The sequence below is a fragment of the Dufourea novaeangliae genome, unplaced genomic scaffold (genome assembly GCF_001272555.1).
Source record: "Dufourea novaeangliae isolate 0120121106 unplaced genomic scaffold, ASM127255v1 scaffold172, whole genome shotgun sequence".
Classification (NCBI taxonomy): Eukaryota; Metazoa; Arthropoda; class Insecta; order Hymenoptera; family Halictidae; genus Dufourea; species Dufourea novaeangliae.
In genome coordinates, this window is record NW_015374058.1 from 3178351 (window position 1) to 3197162 (window position 18812).

The 18812-nt window shown below is 36.1% G+C and overlaps 1 protein-coding gene across 1 annotated transcript in view; it reads right to left on the bottom strand.

Annotated features, from left to right (window-relative positions):
• Nucleotides 1-18812, bottom strand: part of LOC107190034 (phosphatase and actin regulator 4-like) — a 70084-nt gene that overhangs the window by 540 nt on the left and 50732 nt on the right. Inside the window, exons 4-9 of the mRNA XM_015578750.1 lie at nucleotides 17487-17736; nucleotides 10766-10911; nucleotides 7849-8005; nucleotides 4605-4660; nucleotides 3803-3906; nucleotides 3364-3536 (exon numbers count right to left, since the gene is read on the bottom strand). Of these exons, the coding sequence (XP_015434236.1) occupies nucleotides 3364-3536; nucleotides 3803-3906; nucleotides 4605-4660; nucleotides 7849-8005; nucleotides 10766-10911; nucleotides 17487-17736 (886 nt within the window). The remainder of the gene's footprint in view (nucleotides 1-3363; nucleotides 3537-3802; nucleotides 3907-4604; nucleotides 4661-7848; nucleotides 8006-10765; nucleotides 10912-17486; nucleotides 17737-18812) is intronic.

An 18812-nucleotide genomic window follows, 5' to 3' on the forward strand; every position in this document is an offset into this window, starting at 1 on the left:
CATCGAGGATAATTCCGTGAACCCCTGTAGACATCAAGATCCCATTGAACGTTAGCGACAGGGCAAAGGTAAAAGGAAAAATTCGCGAAAGCTGTCAAGCTCCAATCCGTATACCCACACTGTTTCGTTTGGCATCGAGTAAATGCAACCGCTTAAAAAGTATATCCAGCACGGAAGTTCTCGTGTGGGGCCAGGGAGACCGGAAATCTGCGCGCGAACGAGCCTCCGCGGTTTGAGAAATCGTCGAGTGATCCCCGCCGCGATTCATTCGGCGCGGTTCACCCTTATCACAAATCTTCAACGTCGCCACGAGTCGCGGTTCGTCGTCAGCGTAGAACAGTGATGACGGGCGACGGTTGAATCGGCGATGGTTGTTGGGAAACGATGATGACGATGACGACGACGACGACGACGAGCGACAGCAACGTGAAAAAGAAAACCACCGTGAAACATCGACGAGTACCGGGCGCTGTTCTTCCAAGGTAAAATTCCACCCGGAAGCCACGATACCCGAATTTCATTTTTTATCCAGCCTCAACGCGAGGCCACCGCACTGCACCTTCACCTATACCCGCACCACACTGTAGCACCTCAACACATTGCGATTGTCATGGCCTATGGAACCTGGAACCGATGAATCACAAGCAGATCGTTAATATTATTATTTACAGGGACGTTAACCCTCGGTCGGCGATCGATGGCGTCACTTTCACTTGCTTGTCGTGTTAGTCATGGATCAGACTGCGGAATCTATGTATTTATGGGAAATGTAAAATGAAATGGAGTGTAACAATTTTAACACGTTGACTGACACAGTGAAAAAGGCCGTACGTAGCCAGACACACTTTAATTTTGCTTTTTAACCCTTTAACGCGCAGACGTTTAAATCGTTATTTCAAAATTATAAAACTAATACGTATGTTGTATCTCTTATCTTGAAGTCGAAAATGTCGAGATTAAACAGCCTAATTTTTTTCTTTTTTTATTTATGTTTGGAAGGAATATTTGAATTTTACATCACATCAGTGAAACTCCTTATCCTTGCTGACAAAAGTTAGGCACTAATCGGCGAGGGAATTTGATGCACTTTTAAAATGACTGTTGCACCGGTGCAACAACGGGAATTAAAGGGTTAAGTCATATATCGTCGGAAATTTATGTGTTTAGTTAATAGAGGTTGTTGGTCTTGTTTTAAATTATACTGCGATACTAAATTTACGGTTCACGTTATAACGGTATTTAAATAATCCAGGCTCTTTGCAAGATATGTGTCACCTATATTTGAGTGACGGGGCAGTCAAAGTGTTAACAGATAAATGGTTGTTGCAAGATTTCGCAAGTTGGTCTTGGACAGAGATGGGCAAACTCAGTGTCTAGATAAAGAGTTTTGAAAATAACAAATAAATAAGGAAATGTACTTCACTATTTCCAATTGATTAAACGTGGAAATTCGAATTTTTATAATAAAATAACATTTCTTCTACTTGAATGAGTGGACACTTGCCAAACCATTATTTAATTTCATTAACTGTTTAAAGGTCATTAGGACGTTGTTAGATACTGCTGCTTTTCACTGTGTATTATTCGAATACAATTGTGCCCAACTCTGGTCTTAGGTGGCTATGCATTTGTTTCTTGTTGGAGGATGTTGGGAGATGTGTATGTGCCTTTTGTAGAGGAAAAGGATATTTTTATGTGGTGAAAAATATTAAGTAAATGGAAACGTTATTATTGCAGTTTTGGTAGATTATTGTTTCATACAAATCTGATTTGTACGAATATCCGCAGTCTAAAATGATTCGACAGTCGTTGATCGTGACGCTGCTCGAGCATTCGCCGTACGAGGGTCAGATGGTGCACGGGTGAACAGACTTCTAGTCTTCGTGGGACGTGTGACACATTCATTGAGAGGAACATATTTAACCCTTCGGGGACAGATCACGGACATTTCCATTGACATTGTTGTTTCTGGACGATATCCGAATGATTATTTGAATTCGTTCCTTAAAAAAAAAGTATTGTCTCGGGGTGGAAAATTTGTGAAATATAATTGGTTAGAGTAGGGGGATCTATAGGGGCTATAGATAAAAAGTGGCTGTGTCGAAGAAAAAAACGAAAATGTATAAATATGAATATACAGAGAGAAGAATAGAAAGAGAAAAGTGTGTAGAAGATGCAAATGCATTGATAAACGAATCAAAAGTTAATAGAAGAATATTTGGAATTAAGAACTAATGGTGTATGTAAACGTGTGTCTTGTTTGGCCTTGTGTTCTGAGTTGTGGCGAGTGTTATTGTAGTTTTTCTTCACAGATTGCACTGGAAATTGTGTAAAACCGATTTAGACGATCGATGGTATCTTCGAAATGTAAGGTGACAATTTTATTTAAAAGAAGGTTAAATATTACGTGTAAAGTAAATTGAATACAAATTTTCAACGAAGAAACAGAAAAAAACTTTTCCTTGCGCCTCATAGAACACACGTTTACATCGACTAATTTGATCGGTTTATTAGAAACACCTGGTATGTGGGTGGAATCAAATGGTGCACACATCCGTCTCGTGCGTGAATTCGCAGAAAATAGTGAAGAATATATAGTTCATATGGGGAAGGGACATACAACTATATGTTTGTAATATCATAGAAAACAAATGATTACGAAACAAGGAATAGTAAATTCACGTTACATTTAAAGTGTGTGCGCCAGTGAGCCGGCTAATTGGCTACCTTCTGTGGTGTCTATCGTCTACTTCCGGTGTGGGACAAAGGGCTTGACGAAAAACTACGTGTGTAACTCGACAGAAATGAACAAGAAAGAAGCGAAGAAACGTTTTTCTTTTTTTCTTTTCTAATCGACAGAATTAAAATAGGCGGGAAGACTGGAGTCTGGTTGTCATTGCGATACCTGCAGACGGTAACCAGGTCTTCGTATTGGTGTTCGAAAGACACCGATTCATAGAAAACTGTAACATGTAATTGATGCAATAAAATCAATGAAAATTGTTCCTGTTCATGTGTGTAATTAAAAGTCATTGAAATAAACTTATAAGTACAGAAGTCTTCTGTGTGAGTTAATAATCGAATTTGGAACTCCTCCGTCCCCAGAAGGTTAATAATGTTAATTTATATATCATTTAATAAAAATTTTGCTTCTTGTTTAACAGTTGAAAATTCCTGTCGTTAAACATTTAGTTTAGTTGCACTGTGATTAAACAAAGTATTTTTACTACTAGAACAACTAAATACCTAACATTCTAATCATTTTCCAAGGAGGGACACTAGTTTTTTATTTTTCATGTTTTTCTAGTTGATCAACGTGATATTTTACTCAGAATAATTTTGAAGCAGTTAGCAGATGCATACCTGGTGAGGTGTCGGCTGTCTTCATGAACGGCCATCTCCGAACTTTTAAATTCGTTCAACTCTTTCCTAATGGCTGCTTTATCCTTGGGAGTCAAACGCATCCATGGCTTGTCGGCCCTTCTGTCGTAGTCGTGTGCCTGCGTGACTTCGATGTAGTCGTTGAACCTGATGATCTACAAAAAATATTACGATAACATATTTGCCTTGTTTTTCCATGTATTCTCCGCCCGTAAATTTTCAAATACTTATATTCGCGCTACGCTTGTACTACGAAGCTCATTCACTATTACGGTTTTTCGTTAATATCTCGGTAACGAAGCCTCAGATTACATTGTTGCTAAGAAAAAAGTTGTTCCAATTCACCCCCCGAGTGCCCCATTTCCGGGTCGGACAACATTTATGTTACATCCTGTATATTGAAAATAGAAAGAAAACATACCTTCTTTTCCTTAAGCTCTTCGACGGTCGGTCGAAAACTGAGCTTCCGCAGCAGGTATCGTTTCTTCTCCTCCTTCTGTTTCTTCTCTTCGGCGGGACTTTGCTCTGCAAGACAGGTTGCAGTTAATTTGAATCGTTCCTTTCCTCACCATATAAGAATCTCAAAGTTAAACTGTTTGACTCCACTTTATACATCCTGACTTCTTATGATTATATTTTTTCAAATTTAGTGTTCTATATCAGTCAAACTTATACTGACACTTGCGTTGGAAAAACATAGATCACTGGACTGCAATAAATGAATTTTCCGTATAAACAAAATTTATCATTATCAAAGTTTTGCCTTATAGAAATGACCAATTTTATTTTTAATAACTTCCAAACAAATTATGGGTATTCTATCTATTAATTTCTCAACATATCCTTTATTGAAATTATCCTGTTTTTTTTTTTAAAGACACTCTTAGAGGTGTATGGTACACGCACAAATAACAGAATACGCGCATAAGCAAAATTCGATAAAATAAAGAATTTTTGCGAAGTGTGGTTAGAAAAAGAAGCATTCTTTTACTTTCAACATATTAATAAAGGATTGTTTGTTCAACTAAAAAATATAATTGCTTTCAAATCTTTTGACGGTAGTGTACATGTTAACATGTTTTTATCGTGCATTAGTTAAAAGATATTGTTTACATCTAGTTCAATCTTTTTCAATTTTTATTTCGTAGAATTAATCAGTATGAGTTTCAAGGGGATTAATGTGTATGTGGAAAAGTGATTCAGTGACGAAAGGTGAAGCTTACTTTTCAAGATATTCCGCTCCTCGAGTTCCTCTTGGGTTGGTCGCATGCTCAGCCGCCTGCAATGACAATGTCACGGGAATCAGTGCAAGTCTATCGGTGTTAATCCGCTTTTCTCGAGCGACGAGAGGAAATGGGACGGACGGTCGAGGGAGGGTGGTGAAATCCACATAGAGACAAACAAGTGATTCACCGTGGGTCAACTGTTCGTTTGGTGATCCGGTGTGATCTCCTTTAAACACATCAGTCGGCCTAGCCTCGTGCTTTTCATCGCGAACAATGTATAACACGATCGGAATGAAATAGCGCATAACATTAATCGGCTAAACTATAATAGATGTGGACACATTGAGGAGTTAATAGACATCAGGCATGAATAAATTACGAATTAGATGAATTCGATCTGAAAAGATCGTCGAAAAAATAGCTGAGGTCTGAATTATAAAGAAATGAATAAAATAAGGTATAAATGTATTATATTTGGATATATTAAAGGTTGTATAAATTGTAGGTTGTAAAGATTAGATTTGAAATGTTCGGAAAGCTTGGTAAATTCGATCTGCAAAGATTGAGGAATAGATAGCTGAGGTCTGAATGTATAAAGAAATGGATAAAATAAGGTATAAATGTGTTATATTTGGATAAATTGTAGGTTAGATAGATTAGATTTGAAATGTTCGAAAAGCTTGGTAAATTCGAGCTGAAAGGATTAAGGAATAGATAGCTGAGGTCTGAATGTATGAAGAAATGGATAAAATAAGGTATGAATGTGTTATATTTGGATAGACTGAAGGCTGGATAGATTAGAATTGAACTGTTTGAAAAGCTTGGTATTTTCGATCCGGAAAGATCGAGCCTGAGATAGATTAGATCCGGATGGGTCTAGATTACATCTAAATAGATCGAAAACTAGGTAAATTCGATTTGAAGGAGCTGATATATGAATAGATTAAGGATGACTGGGCAGTCAAAGAAATTGAATGTATTTCTTTCTATTCACCAAACAGGATGGTATAGTAAACAGGAAATAGAATCCCCCTTATAATCTGCGTGGCATAACTATAAAGCCACCTTAAAATTTTCAATTCTAATTATGGTTAAAATAAAAACGAACTACGTATGCTATGTCTGAAATCGTGTTGAGAAATAACGTTTCTCCAGAAATGAATAGATTATATTCCCTATAAATAAAAGTTGTTCGTTTTTATTTTAACCACAATACATAAATGGTCAGACATTTTCACATTAGACAAACGACTACCAAAAGGACGTCTCAAGACTACGCGGCGATTTAAAAATGACCAGAATCGTGATGGAATTTCGCACGTCTTGGACTCCCGGCTTCCGAATAAACAAACCCCCGCGTTCCTCGTATATTCCTAAATTTAGGAATTGCACGATTCTTCTGTAGCCGTGGCGGTGCGTCGATTCGTGGAAAGGTAACTCGACAGCCGGCAATCAATACCTCGAACGATTCCGGCTTGCATTTCTATGGGCAACTATGGTATTCACGGCCGCACGAGGTACGAGAGGATTCAACGTACGTTTAAATGCACGTGATCAATGAGGATCATTCGAATAACGTCGGCACGATTTTCATCGTTTTCATCTCTATTTCACGTTCCACTCAGGAGGCGTTCTAAATTTAGGAATGCACACGAGACGGTTTCGCTTATAATTTTCTTTTATTGGACGATAGATGGATCGTTGGATGGATAAATGGATGATTATGTTCTTTGATGACGTATAAACACATGGGGATACATTTGACGCGAAACGGTTTCTATGTCATTTAAAAGGTACCAAACTATACCGTTGTTAATTTTATAGTAGCTATAGTGTTGTACCTTGTTCGTTTTTTTTATACTTTGCCAATCATCTTTTACAGTTACTGTTGCACCATAATCGTTTCTTATGATGTTTTAATACTTTGACTGCCACGTCACACAAATATGGGTAATTGAAATTATTTTTTTAATGATTCTTAATGGGTATAAATACCGTTACAAAATTCTGCGTAAAATTAATATCGCAGTATAATTTAAAAGAAGGCTAACGGCCTCTATTAACTAAACGTATTTTCGATTATTTATGACTTAAAAACGAAATAAATCGTGTCTGGTTATGTACGACCTTTTTCACTGTGGCAGTCAACGTGTTAACTATACAGGAAGCGGCCGACAGAATGTCACAAACGGGCAACAGGTGATTCCTTATGCAAAAATAAGTCGAAAATTTAGAACAAAATTTTTTCGTTTTAACGCTTCATTTTCGAGATGAAAATTTGCTGGACACACGTGCAATTGATTTCGACTTGGCACCCGCGTCTGTCCATTACGTTCTGTTTCTACTTATTCCCAGTACAAATACATGCATTTTATAGACGAATTCTCAAAATCGATTTTCTGCAATACTGAGCCCCGAATGAACAATTTTATTCTCCACATACGATTTATTTCTGCATAAGGAATCATGTCCTACCCGCTTGTACTATTTTTTCGGCTCCACCCTGTATATTAATTGTTTTAGATTTAGACAGACGACAATGAAGTATTTGAAACTATATTTTAAGCTCCGTAAACCATAAGGATTAATGCACTGAATGAGTTTCTGAGTTCGATAAGACTCTTCCACTAAAAATCTTCTCAAGTAGCTTCTTTTTATCAAGGATCAGAGTTTTCAGATAGGGAGACCGGGGTTAAAAGTAACAGGGGTAGGTTGTAACAAGGCTTAGAACTTTTTAAATAAAACAGACAGTGCTATAATAAAAAATAGTCAATAAATTATGATAATTAATTGATCTCATTAAGAAGCTAATGTTGAGTTGTTAAAAAGACAACTTATGGTGTGTTGAGTTCCCATTGATTAAGAAATAATATTGTGTTGAGCCAATTAAATAGAAAACTATAATGTTACGTTGATTCTTTGCAACTATTAGCTAGTTCTAATTATTTTTTGTCTTCCATTGGGCACAATTCTGCTAAATCTATTTCTGATACAACCTTACCCCTCTGTTGTTACTTTTTACCCCAAAGTGGGGCTATAGAACTAATCTTGAATCTCCCACCTGTCTTTAAATTAATATTAAATCTCTAGCTAAAATATAGACCTTTTTATTTTATGAAAACCAAAAAACTTTCTACCTGAGTCTCTCCTACTCGTGGTTGTTTTTCTCGATTAAGCCGTGAAACGTAATGTTCCCTTTATCCGTTGCGAAAACGAAAGAATAGTCGGAGAATATTTTTACCTGATGAGCTTGGCACCAATTGCCTCCTTCGTTTCCTGCCTCTCATTGTCCGTCTGCAGCTGAAGGATGTTTCTGTTGATAAGCTCCTGCCTGTCTGGCCTGAGGGCGAGTTTCAGCGACAGCGATTCCTTGCGCGCAATCTTTGCTGCCAACCGGCCTGCAATTTGAAAAAAAAAAAAAAAAAAAAAAAGAATTAGTCCCTTAATTATATTGTCGGTCGTTTACATGCACGAACACAGCCCGCTTAATATCTACTTCCACTTTGTCCCTCCACTGAGAACGTTTCGTCTACTCACGAAACTTTTTCAAGTAATTTTGAGCACAGGTAAAATAGAGCAACAAGAAATAAATCACGAATATACCGATGTTATAATTTTTCATCGGTAAAGATACATTTACTGAAGAAACTCAGGTAGTTGTCTGACAAAGTTGTAAAGTCCCCAGCTTAGTATACCCCAATTTTACTACTAAAATTTATGAATTATCGTACACGTGAACCTTCAGAGTATAATAAAATATAATTCATGAATTTTCAAGAATCTACATATTTTCTTCTCATCGCAAAGAACTCCTTAATAAACGAAACAAGTTCTTCTTTAGTTCCTCTGTTCGTAAATAAAATCATTAAATATCTGCATATTATATCTATACAATTGGCATCTAAAGAGTATAACAACTCTGTTCATAAAAGCGTCGGATCACTCTAAATATAAGTTTCACGTTCACATCGGTTTCACTTAACCCTGAACAATATCACAATGCCACAATCCCTTATTTCTCGATCCTCAATTTCACCTGGACTCGCCGAAAAAGCTCGAAAATCTAGAGTATCCTCACAGTTCCAACATTTATTATCTAGAATCTATAGAACGTCACGAACAAATCTTATAAATGTCCTCGCAAGTGGACATCATCGGCGGGCTCTGAATCTTCCGTCGATCACAATGCGCGTTGAACTGCGCGGCGGCTGCGGCATAACAACGCGCGTCTGCATGTAACATACGTATCGAACATCGACCGATCCAATACTAGAGGCTATTATCGAGACGAGGCACGCAATAATCTTTCGTCGAAACGGTTTTATTCTATTTCGAGCGCGGATTTACCGTCGACGACAGAGAAGCAGCTGATGCTGCGGCGCAATGGTGGCTCGCGTTTGCATGGCCCGATCGTGGCGCAGGCGATCGACAGGGTCGACGCGGTCCATATCGACAGCATGGTGACATCGCCGTGTCCTCTATCGACGATCTACCACTTAATATCCTTTTAACCCCCTTTAGAATCTTCTCGACTCCACCGTGGACAAAATTTCACAGAATTACACTCTATCCACCATTGGAAAATTGTCTCGATTTTGATCGAACTTGATAAACATCGATCGAGATGATTTGTCGTTTCGAAGAAGAGTTTCGTTCACTTTTATTCACAGAAATCAATTTTTTCGAACCGTGAAGAGTTTCGTTGAGCGGATTGACGTTGTTTTTTTCTTTTTTTTTTATTGTAACTCGAATTCTCGATTCACAGCTGCTCTCGAAAGAGAGAGACGCGCTAAACGGTTCGCGGAAAACCGTGGCAAAATAACGACCATGAACACACTGAGCTGCGCGCCAGCTATCTTCGGGGATTAATATAACCTTCGAGGTGTCTGCGTGACGATCGTGTATTTGTGTGCGCGATATAAACGTATCGCGTCCCGTGGTATAATTAGTACGGTCCGCGATAGATGATTCGAAGCTGTTTCGCAAACGAACCGTGGTTGCTCTTCGTTGCTCCCTTCGCGAGTTTGGGTTTCGGTGAAGGTCTTGGCCCTTGGGGAAATTGAAATTGTACGAAGACCACTGGGGAAAACGTGATAAGTCACATTTTCAGTTTTTATTTTGTAGGAGAGTAATTTTAACCCTTGTGTACTGTTCAATTGATTGTTGTATAACTATTCCTTGAATTAACTTAGACCGGAAGTAAATTAACTCTCATACGTCCCTCATTCCCTCAACTTAAAGGGGAATCCGGTGTAAACAGGCTAACAATGAATTGATTTTTGGGAATTTTTTGTGAAGAAATTATTACATCAATCTCTTTGAAACTTTGAGAATACTTTAGTGTACAATTAACACTAGAAGTACCAAGCAAGTCAAAATGACGTCAACACACTCTTACAACGATGATTAAAATTTTATGACAATACATTTTCTCAGATCTTTTGCACCTTTTATTACGATATGAAAGCGAAGAATTTAGTAATTTATAAATTTTTCTAGTGTTAAACTGAATACGAAAATTTTTATTCTCATGACATATCTTTAAATATTATAGTTATAAGGAAATTTAAAAAAATATTGTCATAAAATTAGTTATGCCCTCGGTATTTTTTTGACAAAACTTTGCTTATCAGCTCTCTGCCATCTTAATAATTAGTGGTTTAAATAACCATTTCTTAGGTTATTTTTAATTTGTCATTTAACTTCTTAAATCAACTTTCTAGTGGACTTATCACATTATTACCTTGTTTCACTTGGACATGTCATGTTATCTTTCGGTACACCTATTTTTAAAAGATTTATATCTTTGGACTTGACAGGTTGTTCCCCTTTTCAACCGTCATATTAAAGTACATATACCTTATTAGCTATTAGATGACACAAAAATTAGAAAATCAACAAAAAAGGACTTGTCATGTTTTTCCTACATATAATTTCATTTAATTTAATTGATTACATTTTTCCCATTTTTTCAAATTGAAATCTGTACGTTATAAAAAGTTGCAGATATTAAACAATCTAATTTTTATTTTCCAAATATTTATTAATAGTATGCTCATTTAAAAGGCGGCTTTAATAGTTATAAAATCTCTTAAGTGTTCGTTCATTGGTCCATTCACCTTAAGGTCATAGTACAAGCGAAAACATTGAACACTTACTTTTTTCATCGTCGTAATCGTCCCTGTAATGTACTTGTCCGTCGCCAGAGTCGCCATCGACATCCTCCCTGATTACGTACGGCCTCGCGTTCTCCTTGTTCTCCAACGTGCACGGTAAAGCGAGACCGAACCTGACCGGTCGACTACTGAAATAATCGTCGAGGAAAAATGGTAAAATATTAGTACGTTCATCTGATTATTATCGGATCGTCGAAAGGATCGACTTGGAAGACCACCATTTTCTGGAGAAATTTATCTAGATCTCGTTGAAACAAACATGAATGACTAAGAACTTCTGAATGACAGTAAAATCAGTAACATAATTACTAAACTGCTGATGTTATTAAACGATATGTTTGATAACATGAAATTAAACGAATCACATTGACTTAAGGGGTTAGACCACCTTGATGTGTTAAAAAAACATATGGCATTTTTGGCAATTTATTTCAAAATGACAAAAATACTTTTGGAATGATATTCGACCAGTGGAGTATTAAATGAATATAAGTTAAAAAAATAACGAAATGACAACGCTTTGATGCAGAAATTTTATTTTCTTTGCAAGAAAATGGCTTTTTATGTACGCATAAGAAAAAAATCGTACGTTGGTCGCTGGACAACTTAAATTTATTTAATATTCCATTAATCAAATTTTGTTTCAGAAACCTGCTCATCAGAAATCACCTACTACATATATGGTACACTTTCAACTGCTATATTTGCTTTTACTATTCATTCATCTCTGTCTTTATTGAAAATATTTGATCGAAAAAAGTCGTTTCGTCTCTTATACACAAATTGCCAAAAATACAGCATTTTATGAGCATAACAAAGCGGTTTAACCCCATAAGCGTTACAGTAAAAAGTTAAAAGATTCCTTAACTTAAAAAATTCATAAAAATACTTGAACCTTCTATTAGAGAATTGTCTAGAAAATATTAATATTCTATTTTATTGTTTTTTAACATCAAGCGCAGTCTAGTAATTACCATGTCACGAATATGAAACATTAGAAGTTACCAGAAACGCGATAAAATTTAATTTTTTCAAATGGTATGGTGGTGGACTGATTAAATTCCCTCGCTTAATTTCCCTCGAATCGATTCTTCCTTCGACCCGACCATTGCTGGTCGACGCTACCGTCGACCAATGTTCTACACACTACGTTTTCAAGTACGAGATGCACATGGAGGGGATGAAACAACGCCAGTGACAAAAGAGGGGGTGGTGGTGGTAGAAGGGTGGAGAATGCACGGTATGACGTTGATGAAGATAACAGAAGCAACTTGCGGGGCTCTGAAACCGACTCCGACGTCGTTCCGAATTGGGTTATCAACGACGTCGACGCAGATAACTGTTCTCTTCGCGACGTGAATCCTTTCTTTTTTTCTTTTTACCCCCGCGTTCAGAATTTGTCGAGAATTGCTTTGATAATATATGCAGAGAGAAAAACTGTTCCCGTTTCCTTTGGTGTTTCGCCGACGATCTTTTTTTTTCTGCATGGAAATCGAAACTAACGCTAACTGGACTCTGTCTGTTATCGTTTTCGTGAGATCAACGATCTATTAATATATTACAGGCGTGAATTAATACAGAGCGAATGTGGAGATAATCGTCGTTATTATTAAAAGGGTGAAAGGAAGGATATTTATACAGTTATGCGATCGTATGTGGACAGTATGTTCTATAAATAGAAATATAAAAAAAATGTGCAAGGTTCGAATAAGCTGTTAAAATAAAAAAAACTTAAAACATGCTAATAACGTCCTTCCTGTAAATTGACAAAATACTTTTAACCTGCTCATTGCATCTTTTTAGTATTTTGTACAAACATTTTTTTTAATAAAATCAAGAACCAATTTTAAACATTAGTATTTGAAAAATTTCTTAATATATCTATTGTTTTTATAAACAATTTATTTGCGCACGATAAATAACGGCACTATGTAGTAGCTAGAGTAACACTGTTTTTCTAATGTTTCGATGTCATTTGAAGAAGTTTCGTACTGCCGATCGTCAAGAAATGTTCCAAATATTGTCACTAAAGTGATAAAATAGGTATTCACTGGTGTAGAAAAGTGCAATTAGCGGGTTAACAGGAAAAAGAAATTTCCGTTTAACCTTTTCAACGTTATGAATGTATGTTATAAATTCTGAAAACTTGTTCACCGTGTGCTGTAAATTCACATTATGAACTCATATTGTGAAAAATTATCCAGCTTAACGCATGCTTTATCGCAGCCAGTAAGCGTACAATACACACACGTCATCGAACATCTTAGCGTTGAAAGGGTTAATGCCTTTTTCTATAAACCAAAGTTTAAAAATTTGCATTTCTTTGTTAGTATTACCACAAACGCGAATGAATTTTGTAAATTGAAAGTAGCAAATCTTCATATTTAATATCGTAGTTATGACATTTTAATACAGCGTTTTCGAACAAACATTTACACAAAATTTTTTCCTATGTCTATTAACAGAACGTAATGGCGTAGCTTGATTACTGAAGTATAAAACATCCTGTATAATCGAAAATTCTGAAGAAAAAACACGGTTTTTAACGGGGAGGAATAATATTAAAGGCCAAAAATCTTCTGCAATCAGATTTCATCTGACTCTGTACAAAAATATCAATAGGGGTTGAAACACATACATAAGCCAATAATAAAAACCGTAAAAAATCAAGACATAATAATAGACATGTACAGTATACACAACGATAACAGGAATATAAACAGCACAAAGGATTTATCAATATTACAGTAATCAAAAGGTTCGAATAACCTCGTGCAAAAATGTAGTAAAAAACGTGATCTGACGCCACCATAATCTCACATTCCAAAAAAAAAAAAAAAAAAGAAACTATACGAGAAAGAAGTCTTTCTCCCTCGATTTCGTCGCAGAATTCGAATCATAGGTGACACGATGAAAATAAAAAAAAAGAATACAAAATAAAGCATCAGGATATATCCTGATCTCTTGTTAAATTACACCGGAACGAACCGAGCCTGTCGTGGGAAGCTCGTTTCGTCGTCGTGGGATCGAGAATCCTCGTTTTCGTCGATCGATGGTTCGAGGTTCCTCAGGCGTGATAAAAGATCTGAATGGAACGTGGTGAAGCGTAGGTGATAATTCGTACAATGGGTTTTCCCTAAGGTTTTCTCATGCTTAAGGTCGCAAGTTTTTACCATGCTCACGGCGCTCGTCACGCTGACACACACAGAGAAAAACAGAGAGAGAGAGAGAGAGAGAGAAAGAGAGAAGGGTGGAAAATGTTGATAACAGGGTGATAAAAGAGTTTGGGTGTGGTGTGACAAAGAGAGAGACTAGATAAGACATTGTCTTATTCTCTGCGATCAAACGCCGTGGATAAGACAAATATTTATATGTACATATACGTTTACATTATACATATATATACATATACTGTGTTTATTCACGCGCATGCTTAGTTAGAGCAATGCCCAATTACCATATTCTCATCCTAGGCCTCAACGCTGGCCTTCTGGTTAAGCATAAGAAAAATACGACACTTTACTCGTGACTGATACATGGTGATGGAAGTATGCGCGGTTTATGTGGAGCATCGTTCTCGATCCCTTCCGTATCTGATCGATTAAATGCTCGTTTGATTGAAATACTATCTGCCAGGGGTAGGTACATACCATTAGAAGTAGATATCGCTGCTTGGTATTAATAGTGGTATAACTTAAACAATTTTAAATTTGATTCTATTGGATACCAAAGTCTACGTTGTGTTTGTATTTTTATTATGTAAAATGGAATATTTTGTAATTCTATCAGTTTTGCGGCGTAAGGTAATTATGGCGCTATCAACCTTGCCTTACAAGGGAATATACCGAATCTGCACACGCCGACTTTAATGAAATTTTTACGGTAGATAGTTCGCTAAAAAATATTTCATATGTATTCTTTTATCGGCTATCGTCCATGCTGAGAGGGTGATAAACAGCCCTCAAAGTTGAGGGATGAAAATATATTTTTTGGAAGATCTCAGAAACTATAGAGATTAGGAAAAAGTTTTTCTTTAAAAATTGTGTATTTTTGAATGGGGAATTTAGTCACATAAGAAAATTAAACCAAAACTTCAAATACTTAATATATCATTTAAACTAATAGTTTTGTCTTCGTTTTTCTTATTAACTAAATTCCCATTCAAAAACGCACAATTCTTAAAAAAAATAACTTTTTCCTACTCTCTCTAATTTCCTGTTATCACCCCCTCAATATGGACCATGGCCGATAAAAGGAATACGTGTCAAATATTTTTTTGGAAAATTGCCTCCTACATAAGTTCCCTTATTAGTTTCACGAATGTAAATTTTATAAAGCCCCTTCCCTAAAATTTACATTTTCTTAGTTGCGCCACAATCCATGCCAAACAGCGATATCATATTCGAAACACCGAAATTCACTTCTCCGAAAAAAAAAAAAAAAACGGAGTCTACCAAAGTATGCACATCGAGCGTAAAATAACCGAAACGAGCGCGATGCTGGGTCCGATCTGAACAGAAATGATCGGTAGAAATTGAGAGAAAAAGAGCGAGAAGAGAGAGAATGCAGGGAAGAGACGATGCACGTGGGCGTGAACGAAATGACAAGTCTAGAAGGTGAAGAACGATGTTCCAGACCAGCCGGCCTCTTCAGGGTTTCGAGACGTTTTCATTAAAGCCCGTGGTAATTAAACTCCCGGAATCGTCACGGTCTTTCACCGTCGTCCATTAAAACCGTCCGAGAGGGAGACGTTTAAACTGGGAATAGAATCGAATCGAGAATGGCAATTATCCCGTTGGTCGGTTCCGACGCCTTCGAACCTTGAAGGAAGCCCAATAACTTCGCGACAGAGTCCTGTATTTCCGACGATAGAAAGGCTCGTTGACTTTTTCTGGATCGTTAACGAAGACGCTGAAATTGTATACAAGGTGTTCAAAGAAAAATTGTCTAAGAATTCAGGTGCTTATAGTATTCACCGAATTGTGCAAATAAATGTCTAGTCAACATACGTTCTAAAAAGAGTTATTTTGAAAACAAATACGAAAGTTTGTTTTTCCATTGGTTAGAGATGTTCCATACGTCTTCCTTCTATTTTATATAAATTCCATTTTATTTTAATTCTATTTTATTCAACTTTTATTTCGTTACGATTTCATTTCATATTACTTCTAATTCATTAAAATTTTATTTCATTTCAAATTCATTGTATTGTCTGTTGTCATGCAAACTTGAATTAATGTACTTGTAAACAACATTTTTGTTTATACATTTAATAATGTTGCATAGAGACTCGCTTACAATATCGAACGCTCATAAATGTGAAAGTTAATTTTACACCGATAGGATTTGATTTTAGGGACTACGTTTATTAGACATTTTTTACTCCACTCGGTGAATACTATAAGCCTCTAAGGCCTTCGACTGTTTTTTTGTACACCCTGTATGATACGAAACACATCCACAATGTAAGGTCCGGTTAGCAAATAAAAAAAGACAGTGAAAAGAAAGAAAAATGTTGAATTATGCTGAACAATACCTACATGCAGTCCTGGACACGAGTCACCGGATACATGGCTGTTCTGAGGAAAAATGAAAACTGAAACGGAAACGTAATGTGTACATCTTCGGCGTCATTTAACCCTTTCATTCTCACTGTTACCATATGACTACGTATTCTAAATTATGCAATAAAATATTAGTATTATGTATTTTTTCATATCTGTGAGTATATAATAGAATCTTCTGGTCTTGTATAAATGGTATGGAACAAATTTAAATGTACATTTAAAATCTTATGGATAAAGTAAGACATTGTTGGTTCTTTCTCTTATTCATTTGATGGAATTTAAGTGTTGAGCATCGTTACAAATAAAATAGAAACTTACAAAACTGGAATTTTCTTTCATACATGTCAAGAAGGTTTATTGATTAAAGGTAAGAAATATTGGGTTTTGTTGCGAATAATAATATTACGATGAGAATTATTATACAGGGTGTTTCGCTTAAAACAGGCCATCTAAATATCTTCTCTATCTGTGTTCATACGAGAAATATTTGTTACGTTATTTAAATGGTTTCAAGAAACGAATCAGATGGTGGAACAAATTATATAAGTAAATTAAACATTTTTAAAGTTCAGGGTCATTTCAAGATCATACTACTATATATGGATAAATGCATAATAATGTTGGCTATAACGTACAAGAAAAATTATGTGTATATACGTAAAAAAACATCGGTGACCTCGAAAAAACCAATAAAAAATGTTTGCCGTCATTCGATTCGCCTCTTGAAACCATTTAAATTACGTAAAAAATATTTCTGGTATGATCACAGATAGAGAAGATATTTAGGTGGCCCGTTTTAAGCGGAACACCCTGTATATAACTGTGATAAAAGTGAAAAAGTTGTCAAATGGTAACAAATGAAAAATGCTATTAGACAGTTTCCAAAATGTTAAAATGTTTTTGTGAATCATTTGTATGTCGTCTAATATATACAAAAATATAAAAAAATATTTCTTTGGTAATTTTTAAGTAATTTGGGAATAAAAGAGTCAACATATTTCTTTCTTTTCACTGGCTCTTTTAATTGTTGATCGGACCTTACTTCAGCGGATGCACTGCTTCGAAGAAATTGTGAAGTCATCGAGTCTTTCGATATTGAATGAAAAGATTGACGTGAGAATTGTGATTCCACTAACTTGAACGACGCGTGTAGCTCCTGACGAAGCGTCAACGGCCTGTTCTCCTGCGTTGGAGTGTTCTGCGGCGTCCCCGGTCCACTTCCGGAACTTCGTTTCTTCAGCACGCTCTTGAGGGGCACCGCATGAAATTTAGGCTCCTTCGCTGGGATTTCCTCGACCCTGGACGTGTCGATCGCAGGATCCGGCTGAGCCATTCGGAGCACGTACATGTTGTCCTCTTCCTCCACGTCGAAGTCTTCCTCGTCTTCTGAAATCGACAAAGAACAGACGGATGTAGAACGGAAGATATATTGTCAAATGCGATTGTAAAATACCAGGGATATTCTAGAACAGCGTTTCTCAACCTTTTTACCGCGCGACTCAACATATTTGTTTATAACGGTACCGCGACCTAAATTATCATAATATAACATTTTTCAAAACTTGGTGGTAGATTGGTATCAGTGTGTATTATATAAATAACTAAAATTCTGTATATTTGAGAATAAATTTTACATGTGAATAGTAAGATTCAGTACATTCCTACTGAGAGCAATTCAGATGAATTTTGATTTACAACAAATACACTACAATTTCATTCTTCCTTACTTATATTTAACTATAAAAACATGCAAGACTAATAATTTTATATAAAACAGGCTGTTTTTCTATTTGGTACAAAGTAGCAGTTATTATTTTGCTACCCATTAAAAATTTAACGCGACATGATATTGTCTTGCAACTTATAGGTTGAGAAACTCTGTTCTAGAATACCGGAAACATTGTTGAATAACACTGTGGAATTGAAGGAATTTTGTAGATTGTAACTGAGCAAATAAGAATTGTGGGAATATACTCTGCAAGAAAATTCAGAGGATCAAGTCGACGTATGGTCAGCCAGCCTCACAAGGGAATTACGATAATTAAAAAATTTCAATATTTTGAAACTGCAGGTATGTGGGGGCCCCCATCTGAAGAATGAGGCATCTTTTTGCTACTTTTTGATTCTATAGGGTAAAAACACCCCTTAATGGATAATGTGTGTTTTCCCATTTTCCTATATATCTTGAAAACTACGGTAGATATAAAAAAATTGTTAGAATAAAAGTTGAATGGGTTTCCGTGGTTAAGAAAACTGTGCCATGAAATTCTTAAAAATGTATCGTTTAAATAAATAAATAAATGGATAACCAAATGATTAACAATTTCATTGCATAGTTTTATAGACCACAGAAAGCCATTAAATTTTCATTCTAACAATATTTTCATATCTCTTCAAACACACATAATCCATTAAGGGGCGTTTTCACATATAACAAAGGATGAAATATTTGTTCACTTCAC